This window comes from Athene noctua, chromosome 1, assembly GCF_965140245.1.
Source record: "Athene noctua chromosome 1, bAthNoc1.hap1.1, whole genome shotgun sequence".
NCBI lineage: Eukaryota > Metazoa > Chordata > Aves > Strigiformes > Strigidae > Athene > Athene noctua.
Window position 1 is genome coordinate 129,068,212 of NC_134037.1, and position 26,281 is coordinate 129,094,492.

The window sequence follows — 26,281 nt, forward strand, 5'->3', positions numbered from 1 at the left end:
TATTTAAATCACATTTTATTTTTCAAATTCAAAAATAACAATTAGCTTTATTTAACATGTTACACGTCTCACGGATTTAAAATATCATGCTCTATTTAAATATCTGAGTGACAACACTATACAAATAAAATGTTACACAAAATATATTTAAGAAAATGTTTTGGTCTTCAATCTGAACAATAAATAGACAGGCACTTCTACATATACAAAGGAAGCAACCACTATTTAGAATAACTCTTATAAGCAAGATGTGAAAATACAGAAGATCTGAGTTTTGAGAACATGTTTAACTACATGAGACATCATGCAACTTCAAAGTTTGTTTCAAAATTCAAAACTCTTAGGATCTGCACAATTTCAGATATGCTACCACTTTATAGGATATCCAAACCATGCTCTCAGAAGCAATGTGCAATTTCAGTTCTCTGCATCAAAACAAGCTACCTGATCACACTTTTGCCAAAATAGAAAACAAGGACTGACTAGGGTAGCTTTTTGCATAAATCACATGAGCAACAAGTCAGCTTTACCCCACGTAAGCCTGGGGCAGAGTGCAAACCTAACTGTACCTAGTGCCCAGCCCCAAACAAAATCTGTTCTTCCTTTTCCTTATATATTCAGGTCTTTTATGGGGTGTTTCAAACAGTATTATGCTTTTTTAGAAAAAAAGCATAATCTAATGAAAGGGTGAATCCTTCAGACACAGGCATGCTTTGCACAAAAGATCATAAGTAAAGGAGAAAACACTGTTCTGGGGTGCAAAAAGACCAGAAACTATAAATTTTAAAAATTCAATAGTTAAAGTCTCATAAGAGTGTTTCATACTTAAAGTAAAACTACATTCCTCCAATTTGTGAATTTTCAATTTACAGTGGTTTCCACACAGCCACACACAAACACTACTCAAGGAAAAATCATCCCCCACCATCACAATTAATGAAAGATGCATTGCAGTAGGCAACCCCTGTTTCCAATACAGCTAACTGACAGCTAGTTACATCCTTGAAGTCCTTTTAAAAATTAAGACTAATATTGAAACGTGATGACCACCAGGGCAGTGGAAAAGTCAGGACCAAGTCTTCAAGCCATCCCCTCAAATTCTAATATTATTTTCATTTTCAAAAGTACAGGAAGAAGTTTCCAGAGAAAATTAAATTATTAAACAGAGCTTCAAGGGTCCATCATGAAAGTCAGAGCCAATCTTGGAAACTTATTTGGACTTAAGACACTTATGCACATTACTTTAACAATTTAAGTGTGGATCCTGCAAGCGTGTCCAAATCTTAATCATTTCTTGAGGTTTTCTACTATGTACTAACATTAAGTTTGTGTAGGAACATATGTTATTTCTGTATTTCTCTTCAATATCAAATGTTTTGAAGCCTTTGTGTTTTTCCGGAGCAAGCCCAAGTTTCTGAAGGCACATTCCAGTATAAACATCATCAATAGGGTAAAGGAGTACCTGCTCAGATGCATTATTCAGTCTTAATGCCAGATCACCAGAGTACAGAAACCCACCACCTCCTGCATATGGAGGATATGAACCTTCATAAACACTTTCTGGGATGTAGTACTTCAATTTTTTTTCTCTATGAGGTCCAGCATCTTTGATCACATCGCCTATAAATAAGTCTTTGGCTTTGTCCTTTGATAAGCTCTTCAAGTAATCCAGGATCTGATGGGTATTCACAAAAACATCATCATCACCCTTAAAAATAAACTGGACATCTGCGCAGCTGCTGCTGACCCACTTAAGAAACAGCACCTCTTTCAGAGTTAAATTGAAAAAAGTGTCTCTGTAGTTCCAGAGGAGAATGTCTTGGTGGGTTTCACTTTCAAATTTTAACATGTCTGAAAGATCAGGGAAATTATCCTCTGGTGGGGTCTGTCCAAGTAAGAAGACCCTTTTGACTGTCACATCCCCCAATTTTATTTCCTTGCCCCAGGATTCCCTAATTGCTTGCCTTCTATCAAAATGGGGTGTAAGTGACTTAATAGCCAGCAGCAAAAAAGGTCTATGTTTGCACTTGTTTGGCTGATCCATTAATAGTGAGTAATTTCTACATCTCAAATAAAGTAGAAAGTCTTTGAATCTGTCCGGTAAGTTTGCAAAGTCACTAACCTCTGAAGGTACCCATGGGTCGGGGTCACAGGAACTGAAAACACTCGAGTTAGAAACTAAGTTCTCTTCCACAGTCATATTGGAAAGCAAGTTCAGAATAGGGTTGTACAGCAGTTCAAGCTTCTGTTGCTGTTTGTTCCAATAAGCTTTGTGAGGAGTGTATTTTCTCCAGAATTTGCTGCGTGGTATAATAACACGGCCCTTTGCATTCTTCTCTTGGCTGCCACTTTTTGAGACTTCCACAATCACATAAATAAAAATGTTTACCATCATCAGAATTCCCAGCAGCTTTAATCTTCTGCGTCCAACACTCATTTCTCATATCTGGAAAGAGAAAAAAAAAACCAACGTGTTTTTAGCCTTCTTCCTGTCAAGTTCTTCATCTCATAAATGTGCAAACCATTTTCAGACAAAGAATGTGCAAGTTAGTAACCTAAAACCAGAGCTTACCTACACCCAAAAAAAGAGCAAAAACTAAGCTACCTCTAGTACATGCACACCTACACCTAGTAGAGGTTTGGAGTTTCATCAGCAAACAAGAAGCTGGTAAGAATGTAAGACTTCCACTTGCTACTTAAGAATTTTACATAGAATTTCACAGTGCACCTAAATTAGCCAGCAGTTTTTGCTCCTCATTCAAATCTCCTTGAAACACTTGACTGTATAGTAATTAGAATTTGACTCCTCAGGTTGGCAAAGGCAGGCTAGGAAACATTTTTTTCTGATAGTGAGGTAAGCTTAAGTGTATAGAATAAATTGCTATATGATAAGGTCAGTTATTTTAAGTTTCAAGGTAGACACCTTCCAACTACATAATAGGCAGAGCTGAATTTGAAAGCATATGATCAGTTTCTGTACATTTCACTTGGCTGTTCCTTATAAGAGGCTGACAAAACTGGCCAGCTGCATTGCTGGTATTCAGATCTCTGCAGACAGAAGAGAACATGAATTTGGCTTTGGTTTTTTTCTCCAGCTGGAAAAAGAAACAAACAGCAGCAGACACTGAAAGTGTCATTATTCCTAGGAAGGAAAAAGAAAACTGAAAAGAAATCCAAAAAGGTTTCCCATATACATAAGACCACGAACAGTAAGCATATCTATCTGTTGTAGCAAAGGTTATTCTGTGACCTATCTTGTTTTTACTGAGAGAGAAAATGAATCAATCCCTCTTTCTTCCACAGCTGTGGGAATGAAATGTGCACAGTACAAGGAGCAACACGAAAAGAGTGTGTTCCTCTAAAGTAGTGTTTATCAAACTGTTTACTAGCCCAGGGGTATATCAACATACAAGCTACACAAAATTTAACAAGCCACTCTAAACTGGGAAGTCAGAATAGAAAGTAGTTCTGAATAAGAAAGTTATTAAGACTACATTTAAGGCAGATACCGAGCTCACTGTTGAAGATGCTTTAATTTGCCAGGAGTATAAATCATTATTGGAAAACCAGAAAAACCTAATGAAATAAAAGATTCATAATCACTGTCAAAAGCCCAGCTGTAAACGCTTGCCTCAGAGGTCCTGAAGCCACAGAAGAACAGCAGTCAGGAAGGTACACTTGAGAAGTACACCTTGTACTTACTCTTCATTTTATTTCCAGCCATCACCAGACATTGGAGCTAGACTGACCCTTGGTCTCTTCTCGTTTGACTAGTCTTACTTTCTTTTACTACTGAGCAAGTTAAACACAAAATTGAGTAAGAAAGCAGCAGGTAAATAATCAGTAAATTCCCCACCTGCACCACTTGACCCCTGGATTCTCATTAAATCGGGGGTGGGGGGGGGTGGGGTGTATTTTAAAAATTTAAATAAAAAGTCACTCCTAGAAACAATGGACTACGAGAAAAATCCCTACTCTTCCTTGATTTGACCTCATGTACCATCTGCATATTTATCTCTGTATACGCTCAGGCCAGATTTACTTTATTTAATGTCCTGTTCTCAGCCAGCTGAAGCTTGCCATCCTAATTTTAAATAATTTTCTTCCGTACCTCAAAGACAAAACCAAACTTGTGGTCAGTGCCATCATTCAACCTGAACAGCTGAATTGTTAGAAAGCACTGGCTGGCCACACACAGTTCAAAGAAACTTTATCTTCCTCTTTCAACTGCCACAGCAGCTTCCATTAGAAATAGCTATTATACACCATTTTCCTTCCCTTCCAGTACACACAAAAATAGCAGAGAAGCAACTGTCCTGTACTATTCCATGAGTTCAGCGTGTACATCAGTGCTTATCTACCCTGTCCTCTATAGCACTTCTCACCAGAACAACAAATGACGTGGTATTTGACCTGTGATCCCAGGACTCCCAAGACAGCAGGGTGAGAAGCTCCCTGCCAGGAACAGCTAACAAACACAGGATTGTCAAGAGCTCAGCCAGAGCCTGATTTTCCAGGCTACGTAGCACTACAGAGCTCACCTGTCACAGCCCCGGTTACTGAGCTGTGAGTACTGACCTCTGCAAGTCACCTGGATGCTTGACAGGAGACTGTTCTGAACACAATGAGACACGATTTGCAGAGACTTCATTTCAGTTACTTAAATCCTTCAAATCGTTAAGTCTTTTGGGTAAATATTAAAAATCCGTAACTACAAGAATCTTAATCTTCCTGATTTTTCACCTGTAGCTTTGCAATCCCTGCAGCAAATGAGAGGGTGATCTTACACTGGAAAATCTCCACTTACTGTTAGACTTGGTAGAACTTTTCATCTGAAAAAGAACAAGTCTGGCAGGATGACAGTGGTTTCACCACACAAAGCACAATAAATGCTATCAGTCTCACATATAAGTACTGCCAGTATAATTTTAAGTCTCATTTTTAAAAAGCCATCCAACATGGGTGATAAAATTAGTGTTTCTGAGAAAAGGTAAGTAACAAGAATTTTATCAGACACAAACACCCCCCCAATTGTGCATGAAAGCATTTCTGTAATCAAAAGCTACCTACATGTGTTTTTTATCAATTCATTAAAAGTATACTCATTAAGAATATCAAATCAATACTAAAGCCTACCAAGTAAAAAAAGGGATAAAAAATGCTTTGTTAAAGCATCCTTTTCCTAAACTAGATAAAGACAGGTTGCATTAAACACTTATTCATAGCATTAGATTGAGGTTCCTGAACTAAAAGCAAGCAGGAAACAATCAGACTTCAGAAAGGCTATTTCTACAGACTGAAATAGAATTCTCAATTTTGTAATTAATAGGTATTAGCTTTAATCATTACACCTGAAGACAGGAATTGATAAAAGGATGCCAGTTCAGCAATTCCACATCAAGTGAACTGAATTTATCATAAAACATCAAGTGCACTGGATTTATCACAAAACACAGTATAACAACTCTCATCACTGGGGGGGGTGGTGTGGTGTGTGCGCTGCATTTGTAATGTTGTTGCTAGTAGAGGTTTGGGGTTTTTTGCTTTGGGGCTTTTTTGGTGTGTTGGTTTGTTTTTCTTTTCTTTCACAAGTAAACACAGTCCATGTCACAAGGTGAATCTCGTTTCTTCATCTGCTTTGCTGACACAGCAGTCATTGACCAAAGCGCCAGCAGATTGAAGATTTTGTGCACTGCACAGCTTGCTAAGGAGCAGCATCATAGAGCACAAGACAGCACCCATTTCCTACTTACAGCTTTGAGACAGCAATCTGACAGATCACAAGAACTTTCTCCTATTCCAGTAACAGCTTCTTCTATCAGCATTAATATTACGAAAATTCCCACCTGCCTCCTTTGACTACTGAGGATGGAAGATCTGTTAGGGAAGCCAAAACCAAACTAAAAGTGATCTGGCTCATACTGAAATTTACCTGATACATTTTTATACTAGTTTTGTTGAAGAACCAAGATGAGCAGCATAAAGCAATACTCTATTTGAAAAATTCCTGGTCCTTTCAGTGTTAAAAAAAAGAAGAGCCTGAAACACTTAGCTAGCTACCATAAAAATCAGAACACAAGAGTAAACACTATATATCAGTAAAGCAAATCACAGCATACAAAGAACCTCAGGAACAGAAAATCCCACAGAAATTTCTTCCAACTTCAGCGGGTAAGGTGAGGAGAATTATGTACACTCAAAGGTTACCTGACACACAGTTTTTCAGGGCTTGTTTTCAACTTTTCAGTGATATGAATGCCGTTTTAGCCATCAGTTCAGTTTGTAAAAATCACCACAGTTCTGTCTATGCAACTCCCAGCTGCACAGTTATGCATCAGTCTCACTGCATACATCAAGTCTAGTTGTTCAAAGCCTTTAGAATAATCATCCATGTGGCTAGGAAAAATAAGGTTAACATTTACCATACTCTGGATAAACAGAGGTTCTGCTACAGATATAAGTATTTAGAAAGAATGATTCTGCAGAAATGGGGGAAGAGTAGCAGCTTTCCATCTCCAGTCCACTCTTCACTGCAGTCAAAACTAAGGTATTGATGGAAGGGAACAGATTTATGGAGCCACAAAAGAAGCACTGGGATCAATGGAGATGGCAAGCCAGCAGAACCCGGGAAGAAAACCAGCTTCACTGTGGGACCAGGCAGCAATCAACAGAAGATGAACCACAACAGAAGATGGAAACAGGTAATACAAAAAGCCATGAGCTACCAGAAAATATTCCAAATATCCAAAAAGCTTTAAGTCCAAATAACATTAATGCGAAATTCACGGGTTGTTTTTAAACAGTACTGTTTTGTGTTTTATCTCAAAAGTGAATGTATTCCAAAAGCCTATGAGGACCTACTGAAAAGTCTAGAGTAGTCAGTATGAAATTCACAGAACCACTCTCCTGAGCTAGAAGGGACCCATGAGGATCATTGAGTCCAACTCTTGACTTCCACACAGGGCAACCTAAAAGTTAAACCCTATATCCAAGAGCACTGTGCAAATGCTTCTTGAATATTGAGTGTGCGCACTCCATCCAGTTCCAGGAATTAATTATACAAGACACACTCTTTCCTGGAGGCAAGAAGTTACGCTTAACAGGGGCCATGATGCCTCCTGACACAAGACAAGGGTTACATCTGGAGGAGGCCAAGCTCAAGGTCAAAATCAAGAACAAGTAGATCCAAGTGTACCTGCCTCTAACTAAGGGGACATGTCATACATCAGCTTGAACTTCTCACAGTGGAGTTAGCATCCTGCAGAATTCTGATTAGCTCTATTATAGCCTTTGATTTTCTGTTCTGATTTCACAAAACCTGTATGGGAAATAACAGTTTTAATTTTTAACTGATGCTACTAAGACACTGCTATGCACAAAAACAAGCCTAGATCTCCGCTGAAGTTTAGCTGTAGGATACACAAAGGCAAGAAGCAGCAGCAGATGTTGCAAAGAAGTGGCTAAAACCCCAAAATTTCAGAAAAAGCAATCCTCTCTAAGATAGAGGCAATGAGACACAGTGGATTCAGACAATGCTTTAACCAGTCCTCTATAGCAAGATGTCAAAACAAACACACCTAGATTTGCAGTCGCTGAGTGCAACCTGTCATCAATCTAAACAGGAATTCTAAGGACCTGGAACTTGCTTCAGCATCCAGGTTTTGGCAGATGCTGGACATCACCCTAAACTATGAATCAGGTTTTCTTACATACAGTTTTTAAGCAAGGCACTACTTCATTTGAGTTGGAGATGCTACCATAAATGGTAAACATCTTTAAGGCAGGATAGGCAGGTGCTCTTTTGGAAATAACATCAAAACAAAGCAGGGCATTGATGAGCATGAAAGCAAGCGGCAAATGGATACATTTTGACAGTCAATCCTACCAATTTTACCAATGAAACAACAAAAAACCTCTTTCCTGAAAAGTCAGACCGAGTTTATATCTAACTTACTTCATTCTGCTTATATTCAACACAACACTGAGTGTTTAAAATACCAGAGGATTAACTGCTTGCTTATATGTTAACTGAGATATCATAAGACAACTTCAGGAAATCCACATTCCTAAATGAACAGAATTTTCTTTTATTCCAGGTTTCTATTTAGTAACCTGAGTTTCAAAGAACCATATATTCATACACCAGATATTGACCATGTTTGTTGACTGTTACTGATGTTAAATTTAAGTTCCTAACCAGTGGAGCCTCATACTAAGATGCCCAACTGTTGTACTTCACAGCACTCTACACCCTGTCTCAGTCTCTGCAGAGATAAATACCCATCCTCAGATCCCCCTTGCAATCCATCAAGTACACCCATAGCATGAAACTAAAGAACAAGTCCTCAGGAGGGAGCTATAAAGGGAAAGCAACTGTTACTTCATGTGTCTTAATACTGACTCTTTTCTCTTAAGTACTGAAGACCATGATAAATTATGCTTCTCAGATTGCAGGTGACTAAATACCTAAAATTACTTGCTATTGGCAGGAGGGCTCCACCAAATAAAGGGGTAAATATTATTAACACCACCAGTGGGTATGATGCAATGCCACACTGCTCAGCAAGGGTCCTTAAAAGCAATTTCAGGTCAGCAAGAAGGTTTACACAGCACAACCCTGAACAGCACAAGGGTGTTAGCTTGCATTCAAAAGGCTGCAATAGCCTGTGGTAGCCCAGTGACCCATGCTGCATTCCACCGCACAGCATGGGCATACCAGTAAACTATTCCAGCAAGATGAAGAAAATGCAGTATTCCTGTTTACTAAATAAAGAAGGAAAGTTTCTGTGAGTAAAAGACAGGTAAGACAACAGCCATTTTCAAGGTTATAATTAAAAATACGTTTAAATGGTGTTTCTAGATGTACCAAACATCAGCTGCTTCACTACAGGACCAGTCCTCTGCTATTAAAACATTCTTCCTGCATGCTTTTACTTATGAATGATATTAATTAATCTCAAGTCTCAACATGGAAGCTCAACAGCAGTAAAAGTAAGCTGTGACTACCAGTGAGCAGTCTCCACAGCAGTGTATCATACAGATTTGCTGTTAAGGAAACCATCCAAAGCAGAGCTCCCTTAAAACTGCCTGAATATTTAGCATTGACAACCAACAATTCCCCTGGGAAAAGAATACCAGGTAACATGACGCTGACTACCTCAGGTGGCATTCCCTCCCACACTGCATATACCCACACGAGCATTCCTGTGCCAGCAAAATGCTCCACAGCAGATGCAACCATAGTAGCAAATCTGTACTTCGAGGCACTAAACCAAATCTAGGCATGCTCATGCAACCCCGGAATGAAAGAAAAACAACTTTTAATCAGACTACCTGCCTCAACCCTTGCCTCTTGCAGCAGTTTCAGGCTGTGGATCCACAAGCAGCTGAACCAACCTAATCGCCTGACCCCTCCTTTTAATGGAGGCTTTCTCCTCCTCCCTTTCTGCCTCTAAGAACTCAGGTCCAGTCCCTCCCTTGCACTGGCCCTGGTGCTCTGCCAGGCCTCTCCGTAAATTAGCTCACATCACTAACCCAGGAGAAAACTAACAATGACCAGAGATGCACACCAGATAAGCACCACAGCAGCTACAGTGAAAGCCCAGAGCAGACAGAGGGGAGCAGACAGATCTCCCCCCTTCAGCAGGGATGATGACACACCAGGAACTGAACCTTGGTTCTGGATCCATAATCCCTTCCACCCTCTAACAAGAGGCTATCTAACATCATGGCAATGACAACATTATACTTACACCTTGGTGCAGTCATATAACACCCATTTTTGAACAGATCACGCAGACGCAAGGTAAAACATCTAACTTTTCCACCTCCTTTAAGTCTGAGAGAAGCCATGACCTTTAACAGCAAATACTTGTGTCTTCTATTGAGGACAGCAGTTATGCTGTATTTTCTCAGTGGGCTGAGTAACCTGTCTACATTATTTCACTGCCAAACCCAAGTATTAAATATCTATTTAACTCACTGGGGCTGACAAAAGAAAGATAATCTTATTACCTGCACATATTACACCTACCACTCCACTGGTTCAGACAAACTAACAGGAGTTTGGCAAAACAAAGCTGTAAGTCAAATACCTAACAGATACTACCATCTTTCTTTTCAGATACTCGCTGTAACTGGGGCTATGGCAGACTTGGATCTCAGCACATAACTTCATTCTGAAGCCTGATACCCCTTACAGCAGCTGTACATGCAGCAAAACCTCTGGGAATGCTGGCAATAGTGCATGCAATAGTGAAGATAATTTTAAAAATTATTAAAGACATCGCAAGCCATATGCAGTTCCTCTAACCTGTGAGATGCACCAGTTCTAATACCTCAGTGCTGTTCAGTGAGTCAAGAGAGATTCCTGGATTGAGCAACAACACAGTTTTAGAACATGAAGATGTTAAGAGCCACAGGCTGTTACAGAGTCTGTGCTACTTCAGCTTTAAAGAACTTGAACACTCTATCTTCTTAACTACACACAATCGTATCTTTTTCCCCTCAGAATTTCACACAAGTCCACTTTTACACAATAGCAATTAAGAACATCTTAAGAACTGGCAAATATTCAACAGATACCAGTATTCTGTTTCTGCAGAAGCATGTCACAATGGTTACCTCTGAATATCAGTCAATGTTTTCTGTGTTCTTCAAACACCAAAGTCAGCCTGAAACAATGTTCCATTTGGAGGAAAGTTACCAAGATAAAAACACACTACACAATGCATTAAAAATAGAATAAAATTCAGAGCAGTTAATGTTTATTTTGACAACAGTTTTAATTAATTGCATCTATACCTGCTTTGAGCCTATTATTTAGTTTTGGAAGAAATTCTACTCTTCAAATATTTTAATACCAAATGGCACCAGCGCAACTTGGGCATGGAATTTCAAGATCCAAGTAAACAACAAGTCTGAGGAAGGATGTGTTCATATTTTCCTAAAACACAGCCCGAGGCATAAAGAACTATAAAGAGTTTGAATAAAAGCCAATCTAACTTCACATTCTGCACATTTTGCTCAAAACCCCCCCAAAAACCCAAAAGCAAACCCAAAAAACCCACCCTACCAAAAAAACAATGGTATGGTGAGGCACTTCTGTACGAATACTCTCCTGATTTTCTGCAGTAAGGTATTAGAGGGCCAAGAACTGCATTTGAACCATGTTTAATTACTGTTATTGAACCTAATCTGACTTTGTCCAATCCCTCTTTGAACCTGTTCATATTTTCAACTTTTATGAACTCCACTGCCGATAATTCCTCAATTTTTCACATAGCAAGAACTCAGAATAACTTGTTTTTCTATTACCATGCAAGAGTGGAACCCTTGGAAAATACAACACAAAAAATATGCAGTTATGCACATTTGCTGTATCAGCTAATATAACGAACCTTTTATCTGTCCTCTGCCACAATAAGTAGTCCTAGTCATTTTATTTCTGGAACTATTTTGCACTTCCTTGTCTTCTGCCTTCCCTTCTATTAGGTCATTTTTGATATGGCAACTGCAACAAAAAAGCATTTAGTACTTGAAGTTCACAAACAAGAATTTGTGGAGGCTTTTTTAGAGCTATGTATCAATGGGGCTTGGTATAAGGCACAAGCCACATAGCATACTCAGTCTTGCTAAACATAAGGAGAGATAATTACTTCCAAAATAACCACAACATTTGAGAATGAACTCTTTCCCACACACATCTCTGGGTATTCCCATTAGCTTAGAAAGCTTTCTCATTTAAAACATCCACACATGTAACTGGTTGTCCAAGACCCTCATGGCAGGTGGATGATACTGAGCTTTTGCCACTTAATTTTTCAGGGAAGTCATCATTGTCTTGCGACCCGTATGAGGTTGGATCTTCTCGATTCAGTTTCCAGCACCCACAAGTTTTACCACTAAAATTATCACTAATCAACACTTATTTTGGCTGTCTGGTAAAAAAAGATTAACTTGACCTGAATCCTCATTGTTCCTGGTATTACACTTAACCAACCTGTTGACTCCCAGACCATGCCCTACAATTTAAGGGAATGAAGCATACACTGCACAAAATCATAGACTGTTTAATCAGTTTTGGGCTACACTTTAAAAGTTACTTTGCTTATCCATGTCATTAACTCCTAAAATCCTCATAAACTTTAAAATCAATCTGAATGTGAAAGAGGATTGTTAGACAGTTGCCAGCCTTCCAATGAAACAAGCATTTTTGTGGTCACCTGCTCAATTCACCCTTTGCCTTAAAGGTATTGCTTCCATGTTACTGTTTTCCACTCCACCTAACTCTCAACCATGAGCTCACCTGCTTCACAAAGTAGCTTTAGAGTAGCTACAATAATAAACTTGGGCCCCTGTCAGCTCTACCACTGGTTTATCTTATAGATTACAAACTCAACACTGACTTTTCAAGTCTGAAACTGGTACAGAAGGATTGAAGGTTCTTACATGAAAGAAAATGATCACCAAGCCTCAAGCATTGGAGTTATCCTAGGCACAGTGACAAAGCTCTCCACTGCCCCTTCTTTTCTGGTAGCCCATTTGTAGCCCTGTTCCTACAGAAGTGGTTTCAAATATGCTCCTGTTCTTGCTTTGAAATAATTCCTCTCAGCTTCACTGGTAGTCTTTGGATAATTCTACACTGGGGGCAGAGGGGTAATTACAACAAAACTTCTGCAGCAGCAGCAATACTGGAGCTACCTACAGACTTCAGGAAGTAACTGCAATGTTCATTCTCAATTCATCTGGCACATCACATTTGCAGTCAGAGGGATAAGAGCTTAGATCCAGCTTCTAAAATTATGCTGAATAAACATATGCCTGCAAGCAGATGGGTAAAAAACCATAGTTTCCAACTGAAACAGTGTTAAAAAAAAGGAAAGATATAAACTGTTGCAACTTCCCCACACAGAAAAGTCTCACTCCATGTGGCATTTAATCCAGTATGCTATAAGAAACTATTTTTTTCTTTAGTGGATAATATACTTAAGACAAGCTGATCTAATGAACACATACTATTCAATCCAATGGTAATTAACTGGCTTGAATAAAAACCTTTAAAAAATGTTGCAGTGTAGTAGTCACAAGGCCCACAAACTATTTTCAACAACCCAAACTTTTGCCATCAGCCAAGGAAAAACTATGGTGAAAATGAAAAAATGTATTTCTAAACTTTGGCTGACTTTATCAAGCACTAAAGCAATAGCCCACATCTGAACAGCTCCCTTCTTCATTCTTACGGGAACTACCATATTATGAAGGTGATATTCCAAGAATCCTATTTGGATTACATTTCCTATGGCAGATTGAATGCAGCAATTAAGGAATAGCCTTAAACAGCACATAAGGTGGAAATTAGCATCACTTGCATTTATTACTTCATAAATAAAAATTATTTTATAAAAAACATCTCATGAAGGTTATTAAACATACGAAACTTAGAAATACAAGAGAACATAACTTTATGCTTTACCGAATTTTAAGTACAGTGGTACATAAAACACATGGCATTTTCTCTAAATATAATCTGGAATTGTAACTCAGCCCAGTTTTGTGAACCACTGCTGGCTTACAGAATAGAAGTTACTATTTTAACTACAGAACAGGTAAATATTTTTCCACACACAGGCTGCCAGTAACGGTCATCTGACACCATGTAAATACACATAAAGTGGCTTTATTATGTTAGTTGTATCATCTAATTTGTTTCCTATGATCCACAGGACAACTTTGAAATATTCTAGGCAGCTGCTTCCAAAAAACCTGTGCAACTACTACAGTAGGAAGGCACAAAGATGATAAAGTCATTGTGCACCCCACAAAAGCTACTGTTCTGATGTGAAAGAACAAAGCAAGACTCCACTTGCAGCCTCCCAAACCTTATCCAAGTCACAATCACAACCAAGCAGAGAACATGTTCCAACAAGGTTCTTCTACAGCATAAACCAGATTTGACCACACTCCATTACCGGATCTCACCAAGACTCCAAACCACACGCATTAAGAGTCAGTCTTCATTAGGTAAGAATAACGCCCTATATAGGCTTGTCAGTAGACAATCAGATTATCAAAGCCAACTCTTTTAGGTGCAATGCAGACAGATTCTGCAGCTATCTCAAGGGATCTGCGAGCACTACAAACATTTAAATTTCTCAGACTACTATTACCTAATGTCAGCAGGTTTATTCACTGCAGAGTCTTGCTTCTCAAAGCGATCAGATAAGGCACAACATTTAAAGGCATTGCTCAAAGCAGTTACGTCAAGATGAAACTCAAGAAGTTAACTTGCCAGAAGCTGCAACAAAAAGGTGGGGAAATCCCTGCTACATTAAAGTTTGTAAAAGCATGAGAATCCAAAACTCCCTACCCCTAACAGCCTACTTGACTGCTGTCCTGAGACTACTGACATCAGCTTTCAACTGTGGTATTAAGACTGAATAGTCCTTTCATTTACTGCTGAATGAAAAGTTCTGAATATCAGAATCCCAAAATTTTCAGAATATGTTAGACTACTGCTATGTTTCCTGTCACCATTTTGACTAATTCCAGGTGCTTCCCTCCCTCTAGCTCCTCAAACAGGAAAGATAAGTTACCAGAAAGCCACCTTTTAAGGTATGCTATTTAAAATAACATCTATGAAACAAAAGTTTTGATGACCTTTATACTGCTGCTTAGAAATACTGCAGCACACCCACAAAGTTCGCATCAAGTCATCATTACAGAGTAATTCAGGGAATAAAAACTTATTTTTAACTTCATTAAAACCAGTTTATGTGAAAGTTCTGCCTGACAATGAAGATACAACCAGATTTCCACTATCTCAAACTAAACACTTCCAACACTGAATCAAATTGATAAAGTCACAAAACACTCAACTGGAGTGATCCATTTTTTCATCCATTTTTAATTAAGAAGTTAGATACCAGTAAATCACTCAGATCATCCCAACCTTGTCTATATTTTAAGTTATACGTGTCTCACAAAATGTCTGGGTTTAATTAAGAAGATATTTAATATTGTGTACCTACTGAATTTAGTGCATGTTAGGTCTAAATATTATTTTTACCTGTTAAAATTAAATCCTTGGATTGGCTGAAAGAATGTTCAGTTAATTTTGAATTATTTCAAGTGTTCCTACAGAAGATCAAGGTACATGCAAGAAAAGCCTTCTGGTCATTACAGAAAGTTTTCTATAAACTCAGTCTCAGGTTTAAAGTATATTCCAATTTTTCTGCTGGCATAAACTACTCAAGTTTGGTCTTGATTTTCTACAGGAAAAAAAGCAACAGAGCTCTACATGTACACCACACTTACATAAGGCAACTGAAATCATGGCAGTGTCCCTATAAATCAGTACACTGCACCAATATAACCATTCTATACTGGCATATCTGCAGCCACACTAAACATCTGTGAAGGTGTTCCTAACTGTGCATGTAAAATAATTTGTGATAAGAAAAGTTTGGTTTCTTTGTTTAAGAGCAAAAAGGGTTGGGTTGTTGGTTTGGGGTTTTTTTAGTAACTGAGATTACACACTGACAACCAAAGGTAAGATCTCAACTTGCTATAAAAATTAGCATTAAAGTTTAACACCTCAGTATTTGAGGGCCCGCATTACTGAAAGTGACCTGTTTTCCCCAATCAAGTGTACAAAAAAAACCCCAAAATGTGTCATTCTAAGGTCAGTTCAAGCTTCAGAATTATGACATTGTGCAATTTGATAGGAATAAGCCAGAGCTGCCAGCTTCTGGTTTATGAACTTCAGTTTTTATGTAGCTTTGAGAAGGCTTCAGCTTGGACAAACAGTAAATTATAAAGAATCTAGAGGTTTAACTGAGGGGCAGCAGAGAAGTATTTCTTGGAAGAAAATTAATTGTCATTCATCACACTGAGAGGGTACAATTCCATGGCAGTTTAAAACAGTTTCAGTCATGGCTGACACAATCCTGTAATTTATACCTTCCCCTATGAACTTCAAAGACTCCCATCCCACCTTCGCACAGATTTGACTGTGGTGAGTCAGTTTGGGAACCAAAGACGATGATAAAGAACTTCACAATAAAGTGGCAATTAGTTTTCAGCTGGCTCACATCACTAGATTTGCTTGCTGATGTGCTGTGCAAACACCAGTAACAGTGCAGGAGAGTGAAGACTCACAAAGCCAAGACCACAGCAGATCCCATTTCCCATCAGTTTAAGCTTTCAGGTACCAGCACACTGCTGCTGTTGCAGCCTGACACTACTGATCCTGTTCCCACCTTCATTCACAGAGGTCCCACCAGCAGGGCCAGACAAGCACCAGCACTGGTCCACCAGAAGCAGCTAGCCTTTAGGCAACCTCAACCATAACAAGACACATCTTGGGGGTTGAATTTCTAACTCTTTTCATAATCAAGGCAGTTGGTTAACTACTGAACTAGCATGACTCACCCGTTTCCGCTATTCCTAGAGTGGTCTGCTCCAGTGTTATCTCTCCATAACTGTCAGAAAGCTAAGGAAGTGAGCTACTTTCCTCCTAGATATTTAGCACATGGATCAATGCTAGTTCCAGTAATAAAGAACGAAGAATGGATCACACATTGAAAGCATCAGTCAGGTTTGCAATGGCCATTTTAAAAGATTAATTCGGCTGGAGAGGTACTGTCTTTTTACTTTTATGCTGAAATACGCTGAAATAACTTGAATTAAGTGATTTAGCACATCTATTCAAGAGCAGATAACCATAGTTTCCACAAACAAGACAATCCATCTCCTCCTGGCATCTCTTCAAGCTTTATCTTAAAACCAATAATTACTACTGCCTTAACCATATTCCAACCACCTTTATGTTTTCATAAAGAGCATTCTCTATTTAGTCAACTAACAAAGCCGTCCTTTAAGCACCATACTTCAAGTCATCAAAATTTTACCTCTGCTTTGTCGTCTTGCTCATGTTAGACCATCAGAAACACGCCACACTACTAAAAACTATGTTTCAAAAGCAAAGACACTGTAACTTGGTATGTCTAATGAGGTTACTGCCCCTAATGACCATTGCCCTTTTGGGTTAAAATAAACACACACTGGTTTTCAATTTGACTTCCATGAGTTGCCACCTTTCCAGCCAGTGACTGGATAATGGGACACACAGCTAGGACAGTAACCTTCCCAGTCATCTCAAGTCATGTTTCCCTGCAAGTGCGATACAGTTACTCAATCAAAAGTCAATTCAAACCAAATTCATGCTCTGAATATTCAGGTCAGAATTCCAGGATCTGCCTCAGAATTTACAGTACTGAACTAAATGTTTAAGAATACAAAACCTACATTTTAAAATGCAAATACATGAAAAAACTTTTGCCTTTAATTGGTTTTGGTTTCAAGTGTAATTAACAAGTACATAAAAAAAAAGATTTTTTATCTTTCTGAAGAATTCATTTAAAGTTCAGAAAAATCAGTGGAGTTGTAAGTAGGGAAGTTCATTTTCCTCTGTCAAACTTGTAAAATGTTAAGATACAGATCTCATTTCAGCCTATCTAATTTCAGGAAGAGGAAACAATTCCTCTAGCACTTTTTAGGCAGCTAACAATGCATCTAAGTACCAGGAGGATTTTGTAAAAGATCTTTAAGCAGGTTAGGCAGCTAACTCCCATATCTGTTAAGCGCAGATAAGCGCCTAACCCCATTAGACTTCTAAACCCAAGCAGGAACTTCTGTATCTGTTACCTGCACACCAATGCGAAGTACCCACTACATTTCAGAGTGGTTTGATTAATCAACTCCGGGCTGTTCCACATGTCTCTTAATTGGTTTTATTCAAAACCAAATCAAGTTTGCAGTAACATTCCCTAACCCAAAGACAGCCTTCCATTACCATTTTCTAACATTCACAGAATAAGATTTTTAAAACATCATTGCTCAAGTAAGATGAAACAACACTAAATTTACAGTACAGTCTGACATTCATCGGCACTACTTCTTAAACTGAATTAAAAAATCCCACCCCTCCCCAGTCCATGAATTCCCATATTTGCACAGCTCACTGTATTACATTATGTATAACCCTGAAGACAAGCAAACAGAAAGGTTATTTCTCAAACCACTTGGTTCCTCAATTCAGTTCACAATGCAGCTGCACAAACAACTCCACCACCAGAACAGACTGGGGACATGGACAGGAGCACTGCTTTAGCCGCACCAGCAGGATGCTATCAGCTGGAAACCCAGCGCAGGCCGAGGGGCAGGTGTCTGCGGAAGGAAGCTGAGCATCACACACACACACCTTGGCACGGCACAGACTTTCCATACCACACTGCTACTGTAATATGCATATCCTCTGGTGGTTCATAAACCATGGAGAACTGATCTTGTATAGAAAAATAAGAAAATTAGTCATCCACCAAAAAAAAAATAAAATCAAGATTTCTTGCTCATTTGATTTAGATAGTTGGCTTACAAATTAAGTCATTTAGTCAATTCACTCTCAAAGTAGCTCCTCCGTGAGTTTAAGATGAAGCAGCTGCTAAATTTTATAAGTTATTTACAAAGATGAACAAAACTAGTTCCAAGTTAAATGCTTTTCAACTCTTACTATTGTATTTCTCTCAAACAACAAAGCTTTCTTAACCAACTGCTGGTGAAATTGTTTCATCATTTCTCCCTTTAAAAATCTCAGCACTGCACCCATCAGACACTGGGATTCTCCTTATTTAAATGCTAATTGCTTCTCATGAGACATCCACTCAATCATTCTTTTGCACATTTCATCACAAGATATTTTAATGATCCGGTATTTTCACCGGGTTTTACATGATGTGGAGACTTGGGGAGGTTTATTTACTCATCTTTCAAATCCTTAAAGGCCCAAAGAAATTGGTGAAAAATATACAAGCGCAGCATCAAGCCCAAGATACCTGTCAGTTCTTCCTATGTAAAAGGCAAAATGTGCCTGAAGAGATCTGAGAGATTTATTCCCCAACTTTGTTAGTGACTTGTTTGTTCTGTACTAAAATGATGGGAAGAACCTGTATTTCATTATATCATCATCATCTTTTCTTGGCTATTTTTTGCTGATTTTTGAGCACATAAGGATTGTGAAAGGCAACTGTGAAGCAGTAGCAGTCTGATAAAAACATTACATATATATTTGTGAGGTCAGAACATGACATAACAGGGAGATTACATTAGTAATTTTTGTTAACTGCACTCACAGGCACAAATTCTTCTCCAAACCATGTGAACCACTTGTCTGAATATAGCCTACGACACACCAGAAACATCAAATACAAGTCATGCACGCAGCCACAACAACCACACCTTCTTCCTAAACTAAATGTTAATATTTTGGTTAAAAACATTATTTTGCAAACAACCATTTGGGATTGTAATTTGGTATACCTGAAAAAGATATTAAAAGTTTAAATTTGAAAAAGCAAATAGATACCTACTTGCTTCAAAATTTCTTATGTAGTTCTACTGTATTAATAGAAAATACATAAATAGACATAACAGGAAAAAAATCCCAAACTGACAACCTATGAAAGGGACAAAAATGGTTTCAAGCTTTTGGAAGGGGATCAATCGTAATGGCCTTCCAGTAAGATTAACATTAAAACCAGACATGTTAAAAGGCTCATTATGTTAATGAATACATCTTTTTTCTATATTTTGTACAAAATATTTTTCTATATTTTGCACAAAAACACCCCAATCACACTAAATAAGTTATTAAAACCTTGTTGCCACAGTAAGTATACTCTCACCAATAGCCCGCCCCCCCCCCCCTCACCTGCCCATTCTTGGCAAGTTTTAGAATTATACAGTTTAAGAAGCTTTAAGTGTGTGACAAACCTATAAGAAACATACTAGGCTTTATTATTTAGAGTGTAGATAGTTCAACCGAGAAAGAAGAAACTAATGGGATTTTTACAGCAGGAAACAACCAAAACCAGTAAAACACAGAGATCTGGAACATCAAGCCTTGATGCTTTTCTGACAAGTGCTGCTCAGTCCCTTTCCATCAAACCCACAAGTCTGACAGCACACAGAAAAAGCCAATCAAGTACCAAACTTTGTGAAGTTTCACAAGATGTCTGAAGTAAAGATTTTACAAGATAATTTTTGACAAATGTGTGTCAAATTAAGTCATCTGCTAAAAAAGAACAAGTTACCAAAGAAGCTGGCCGAGGATTTTAACTGATGCTGTTCAATCTTTTTCCTCTCCGTTAATTTGGAGAAATAGAGCTATACAGATTTCAGTCAAGCACACATATCAATGACAAGCCATCCCTGCTTCTTGACTGTTGTGATAATGACAACATTGACAGTGGTAGGAGACATATAACTATGTCCTATGTTTCAACACGACCAGCACTGACACAGACTGTCTTTTATCATCACCATTTGTTCTCCTTCAAGTCATTTCACACAGTCAAAAAGGAAAAAATCACTATCAGAGGCAGTCCCACTACAAATATAGCTGCGCCAGGTGGCAGCAAAATGACAACTGCTAAGGGTCTTGACGCTAACAAGTCACCATGGAGGAGTACTCTACTGAAAGACTTCATTCTCTCAGGAGTCTTGATGGGTCGGCAAGAAGAGAGAAGTTACAAATCCTGCATTTTTTTTCTTCCATATACAGCATAACTTACTCATGCAGGTGACTGCATGTATTTGTCAGCAGAGAATACAAAACCGCTTTAGCCACTTCTCATTTTTCATCAAAGCCTTTCTGAGCAAGCACAACTTTTAAACTGATCTCCTCAGCAACATCTTCATTACCTAGAAGTATTTTTAAAAATTTAGGAGGAGCTTACGGGCAATAAATAATAATAACATTTTTGACTGCCAGTGACATTTTGTTCATGAGGAACAATCTCTACGGAGATCAGTGAGCTACAACAATTACGAGACAGGGCATCGGACATCTAGCTAGCACTCCCAGTCATCAAATGCATAACCTTCAAAACCAGTCCCTTCAGCAGCATTACTCTGCTGCTGTACCTCCTTTCCCTCCATCTTCCTCATCTATTTATAGTACACGGGGAAAAGAAAGAAGCAAAAATCCAAGCAAAACCAGTTTACAGATGACAAAATTACCTAAAACAAATTCTAATTTTTGATCACTTTATGCAGTATCTGCAGCTTCCTTGTAGCTGTTCAACAGTACGGCACACCATCTCAGGTAGAAAGTCACATGTTCAAAGCAAGCAGCAAAATGAGGATTTCCTTTAAGGCGAAAAATTTAGATTCAAACCGATAACATTTTTAAATTATACAACAAACATTCTGTACTTGAATTCATCTCCATTGCAATATTGTTTTTTAAGAGTCTGTTCTCTTTTCAAGTTGTTCACAGACCCGGGGAAAAAAAAAAATTAGAAATTACATCTGCTGAACAAGAAAAGATGATTCTCCGGTTTGTTTCCTCCACACATTTGGTAATAATTTGGAGCTAATTCAACTCCTCCAGTGGTTTCAACAGGCATTAGGTTGGGTCACTGAGGTGACAAGGTAGCCGTTGCCAGCAGCCAGTTCCTCGGATCGTCATCTGAGCCGTACCACTCACCGGAGCGTCATCTGCTCCTCCACCCTACCCGAACACACACCCCTCCGTGACAGCATGAAAATCTGATGCAAAAGCGGAACTGCAAGAAGAACATGAAACCGTTTTAAGCAACTCTGAAAGAGAACTAAATTCGAGGCTGTCTCTCTTTAAGACAGGGGAGGAATAATTAACCAGAAATTTCCTCAAAGGAGAACGCTATAATAATGTTTCCTCAACAACTTTCAGATTATATATTTAGCGTGTAATTTTATGTATTTATCGTTCCACATCCAGATTAAACTCTTCTGTGCCCAAAGCTACTTTCTGTGTCCGAAATAATTACAAAAAAAAAAAAAATTACTCAGGGGAAAAAAACCCAACCAAACCAAGTAAACAATTTGCATAGTTAAAACTAAACATTAGTGTTTAATAATCAACTCCAACAGCACTGTGCATTTTGGGAAGTCAGACTAAAGGGTCACTCAAGTAACTTTCACCATAAATTTTTGCAGGATGACTAATGAATTGTGAGCTGCAGTTTGGCCACAATCATAGCAAGTAACCTGAAGTCCCCTCCTGATGGAGTACAGCATGTCTCAGGAAGTTTGAAGGATTAAAAAGCATCATCTGGTACAGAAGCACATATATTCGGGCCAACTCTAGTAAAAATAACATTCTCCCCCTTTCAGGTTCAGCAAAGTCCATACTTTAGAGCCACCACCTTAGCACTACACAGTAACAGCAAAGTCCTAACGCTGCGCAGATATTAATAATTAACCTACGAGGTTACAGCCTGCTAATTAGCTGACCCCACGAGTCTTTTAGCTCCGCCACCACCTCCGAAGAAAACCCGACGGGCTCTACTGTGCCTGCGTCCTCCCCTCTAGCCAAGGAGAGTATTGCAGCAGCACCCAGCACTGCAGCAACCCTACGCCTCAGGTTTTCTCTGGAAAAAGCTCACTGTTTCAGCATCAACTCCTCCTCCCCACGTTTCAAAAGCCAAAACAAAGCGACGACGACAAACATACGGTCATTTAACTCAGCCGGTCTGGCCTAAGTTTCATCCATGTCAATAGATTGCGCCTTTGCCGCCTTCTCACCGAGTTTGTTGCAACATGTGCCGGCTGCCGATACTCCTCTGCGCCTGGGTAGATTTCGCGTCCGCGTGGTTTAACCCCACCCTTTGACCGCCTGTCACCACCCCCACGAGAGGAAAAAAAAAAAAAAATTAAAGCCCCCAAAATTTCGAATAAATATATATGTCTCCAATCGTTCGCCACCCACCGTCAGCACACAAATAAGTAGGGGCTATAAGAAAGAAACCTCACAATCTGGAAAAGGAGAGAAGGTAAAAATTAAGTTAAAAACCGAGTATCTTTCTTTCCCCCGCCTCTCCTTGGCCCTTTTCGCAGCGCCGACCTCCGCCGCCCCAAGAAGGCAGCGCTGGCGGGGCCGGCAGCCGAGCCCCCCGCACAGCACGTACCTTGCCAGGCTGCCGCGGGTCTCCGCTGGGTTTCTTCCTGCCGCCGCCTCCTCATCCACCATGCTTTTGTCCGGCCACGGGCTGCCTCTACGCGGCGGGGGTCCCTCCCCACCACCACCACCACCACCACCACCACCACCACCACTCCCCACCCTCCGGCGCCGGCCTGCCGCCCTACCACGGCCCCAGCGGTCGGCGGGGCTCCATGCCGCCGCGCTCCGCCAGCTCCTGCAGCGGGCGAAGGCTCCGCACCTGAGGGCGATGCCGGGGCGGCGCTGACGCGGCTACGGCAGGGCTAGTCCCGTCCCGCCACCTCCCCGCAGGACGGCGCGCGCCGCCGCCGCTCTCTCCTCAGGGCCGGCCGCGCCCTGGCGGAGGTGCGAGCCCGCGGCGGCCCGGTGGAGGGAGCAGGGCTGAGGGCGAAGAGGTGGGATGCGGGGAGGGAGAAAAACAGCCCCAAACGAAGCGCCCCGGGCTCCGGCAGCCAGGGGGGAAGGGGGAGGGGGGGGCCGAGCGGCCGTAGGAGGGCTCGGGAAGCGCCTCACTTGTTGCCCTGTGGCAGAGCCGCCCGCCTCCCCGCGCGAGCGCGCGCGCACACCGCCTACCCGCCGCGCGGCGCCGCCGCGGCTCGCGCCACGCGCTGCAGACTCCTGCCGCGGGGGGGGGGGGGGGGGGGGGGGGGGGAGGGGCGTGCGCTCCCGCTGAAGCTCCGCCTCCGGCCGGCCGGCGGCGCAGCGGATTGGCGGGCCCGGCGGCGCGGCACGGCGTGGGGCCGCGTGGGGGAGGCTGCGGGACGGCCTTGCGCTCCCTCTGGCCTCGGTCGTCACCGCGGTTGCTGGATTGTGGCGTCCCTCAGGAGACGAGCGGGCGGGTGGAGGGGGAGGCGTGGCACCGCCGGCTCGCCGGCCCTTTCCCATCAGGACAGTCTCCCCACCACCCTCCCTGCCGCCCCGCGGCTTGGGGTACCGCGCCGGTGCCACGGGGCCGCCCATCCTGTATCCTGATCCCACCACCGTGGTGCCCGCCTGCAGCCCCGCTTCCCATCCACCATGTTCTCCCTTGATGCCTCACCCCCTTCCTGAGGTAAAACACCCCAAGAAGGTGGAATCGGTGTCGGCCAGCTGTCCTCTTGCTGCAAAATACACCAGTGCTGTCAGCACAAGAGGGAGGTGTCACTCAGGGCCTCCACCCCAAGAGGAGGGTGCCTGGTTTGGGGGCCATTTCCACAGGGAGGGGATTCACACTTGACCTGGCAGAAAGGCAAACACCAAGACATTTATGTCTGCCAGCTTCGTTGGCCAGATAAGGTGTGGTGGTGCCTCCTTTCCTCCCTCCTGCAATAATAAAAACATGTTTTCAGAGGTAAATACCTTGTTGTACAGGCTGGCAGCCTCTACAGTCACAGGGGCAGCTGGTTATGGCTCCAAAACATCTTTATGATGATGTTCATTCTTTGGGTTTTTTTCCACACAGCATCAAGCAAAAGAGGGGAACCCGCAGCCGTGCTGTTCCACACCACTTTTTTTTTTTTTTTTTAACATTTCTCCTTTTAAAGCAAGGTAATTGCAACCAGCTCGGTTTTAGGTGGTGGTCTGCAAAGCTTTTTTTACTTGAGTCCAGTAGGGAGAAGAAAAGGACAGGTTTAGACTGTCAATACTTCCCTTTGTAAATAAGTTTTTGAGAGTTTCAGATTTTGGAAATTTGCCCTCCAGAGCTGATACTAATCATGCATGACTCACTCATTAGTAACTCTCTTTTTTTGTTGTTTGCTTAACTTGCTAAATTGATGAGACTACAAATCCTGGCCAAACATCCCTACTGAAACAAACTAGAGAAATCTCCAAGACCCAGGATGCTTACTGAAATAAAACATAAAAATGTGTGTTCTTACAGCAAGTACAGTCTTTAGTCTCATCATGGCCACATCAACAGCAACCAGCAGATTTACAGTTCCTGTGGACTATGAACCACACAGCTTTTTGTCCTATACAGGAAGAAAATGAACACATGCCATTTGTTTCTATTTTTAGCACCTGTATTCTCAATCCAATATAAGGAGAGGCCCAACCAAAGCAATTATCTCAGTGTCACCTGGCACAGTCGTTTTGTTTTTACTGCAAAGGGAGAAGTAAGCATGTCCCCACGATCCTTGAAAATATATGTTTATGCACTGCTGTTTTACATCGTTCATTTTCACCAAGACTCAGAAGCTGATATGCACAGCCATAAGCACGACTGGTTTGGTAAACAGCATGAGTACCCACAGCACATACTGAGCCCCCCATACTCTGCGTCATTTCTATTGGAGGCCCATAGAAAACCTGCAGTGAGTATCCTGGAGCTGCTCCAAAATCTCGTTCAGGAGTCTGGAAGGAATGTCCCCATCTACAATGCGTTGGGAGGGACATCTCATTCCTCTTCAAATATTTATAGATGTACTTCACATTTGAGTAAAGCTGTCCTTTTCATCAAAGTAGAAAGATTACAGCAAAGGGAGGAATTACCCTAAATCAGCAAGCATCTTTGTCCATTAAGTAACACAAGACTCAAAAGGAGAATTAAGCGTCTGGCAGCCAGGAGCTTGGCTCCTCTGCACAGGAGATTTCATAACAATATATTTTGAGATCAATTAAAAAGAAAAGGAAAACAAAAATCAACTAGAACAGCGTGTCACGTAACACTGGGTGCTAAGGAGCCTGAAAAAACACATTAAAGCTGAAAAGTTTGATTGATGGTGAAATGGTCTGCTGTCTTTGGAGGAAAAGACATTTCTCCCTGTCCCACACCCACAGCCATGCTTGCTCCTCTGTAATGTAACTGACTCAACTGGTCACAGGGCTGCATGGTGAAACCTTGAGGGGGAAATGTGTTTTAACCCAAATATATTCCCCGATCCAATAGGCAGCTGAGCCTCAAAAATTAGCTGAAGGAGGGAAAATACCTAGAATCGACATTGCCACAGAGCACAGCGTATTTTCAAACCACTGTCTAATCGCAATGCCCCCACTGTGCTCAGTGCAGCTACACCCTAAAAATCCCAGCGAGGGGTATGGCAGGAGCTCACTTTCCAGCCCTGCTCCCCCAGGAGCAAGCAGCTCGACCTTCTTGAACTCTGTGCATCACACCCGGCCAAGTGTTAAACCTGGGGAGGTTTCTTACCTGATGCTGCCGATTAACAGGTCCCAGTATGAGTAACAGCGAGCCTAGTGCTGTCCCCAGGCAGGGGCTGCAGAGCTTCAGTGTGCCTCAGCCTGCTACAACGGCATGAAAAC

General features: G+C 41.0%; 1 protein-coding gene across 4 annotated transcripts; it reads right to left on the reverse strand.

The window, feature by feature from the left end:
* Positions 1-26,281, reverse strand: B3GNT2 (UDP-GlcNAc:betaGal beta-1,3-N-acetylglucosaminyltransferase 2). Of its 4 annotated transcripts, none has more exons than XM_074925765.1 (2): positions 26,169-26,281; positions 1-2,446 (listed from the first exon to the last, which is right to left on the reverse strand). In XM_074925765.1, the coding sequence occupies exon 2, from the start codon at positions 2,435-2,437 to the stop codon at positions 1,244-1,246; it is 1,194 nt and encodes a 397-aa protein (XP_074781866.1). In that variant the 5' UTR covers positions 2,438-2,446; positions 26,169-26,281; the 3' UTR covers positions 1-1,243. The 4 variants fall into 4 exon arrangements, with proteins under 4 accessions (XP_074781866.1, XP_074781695.1, XP_074781941.1 ...); XM_074925594.1 differs by lacking the exon at positions 26,169-26,281 and adding an exon at positions 23,010-23,614; XM_074925840.1 differs by lacking the exon at positions 26,169-26,281 and adding an exon at positions 22,627-22,683.

Bases quoted from the DNA above. Each gene is read 5' to 3' on its own strand.
- B3GNT2 (XM_074925765.1), bottom strand. From the start codon at position 2,437: ATGAGTGTTGGACGCAGAAGATTAAAGCTGCTGGGAATTCTGATGATG.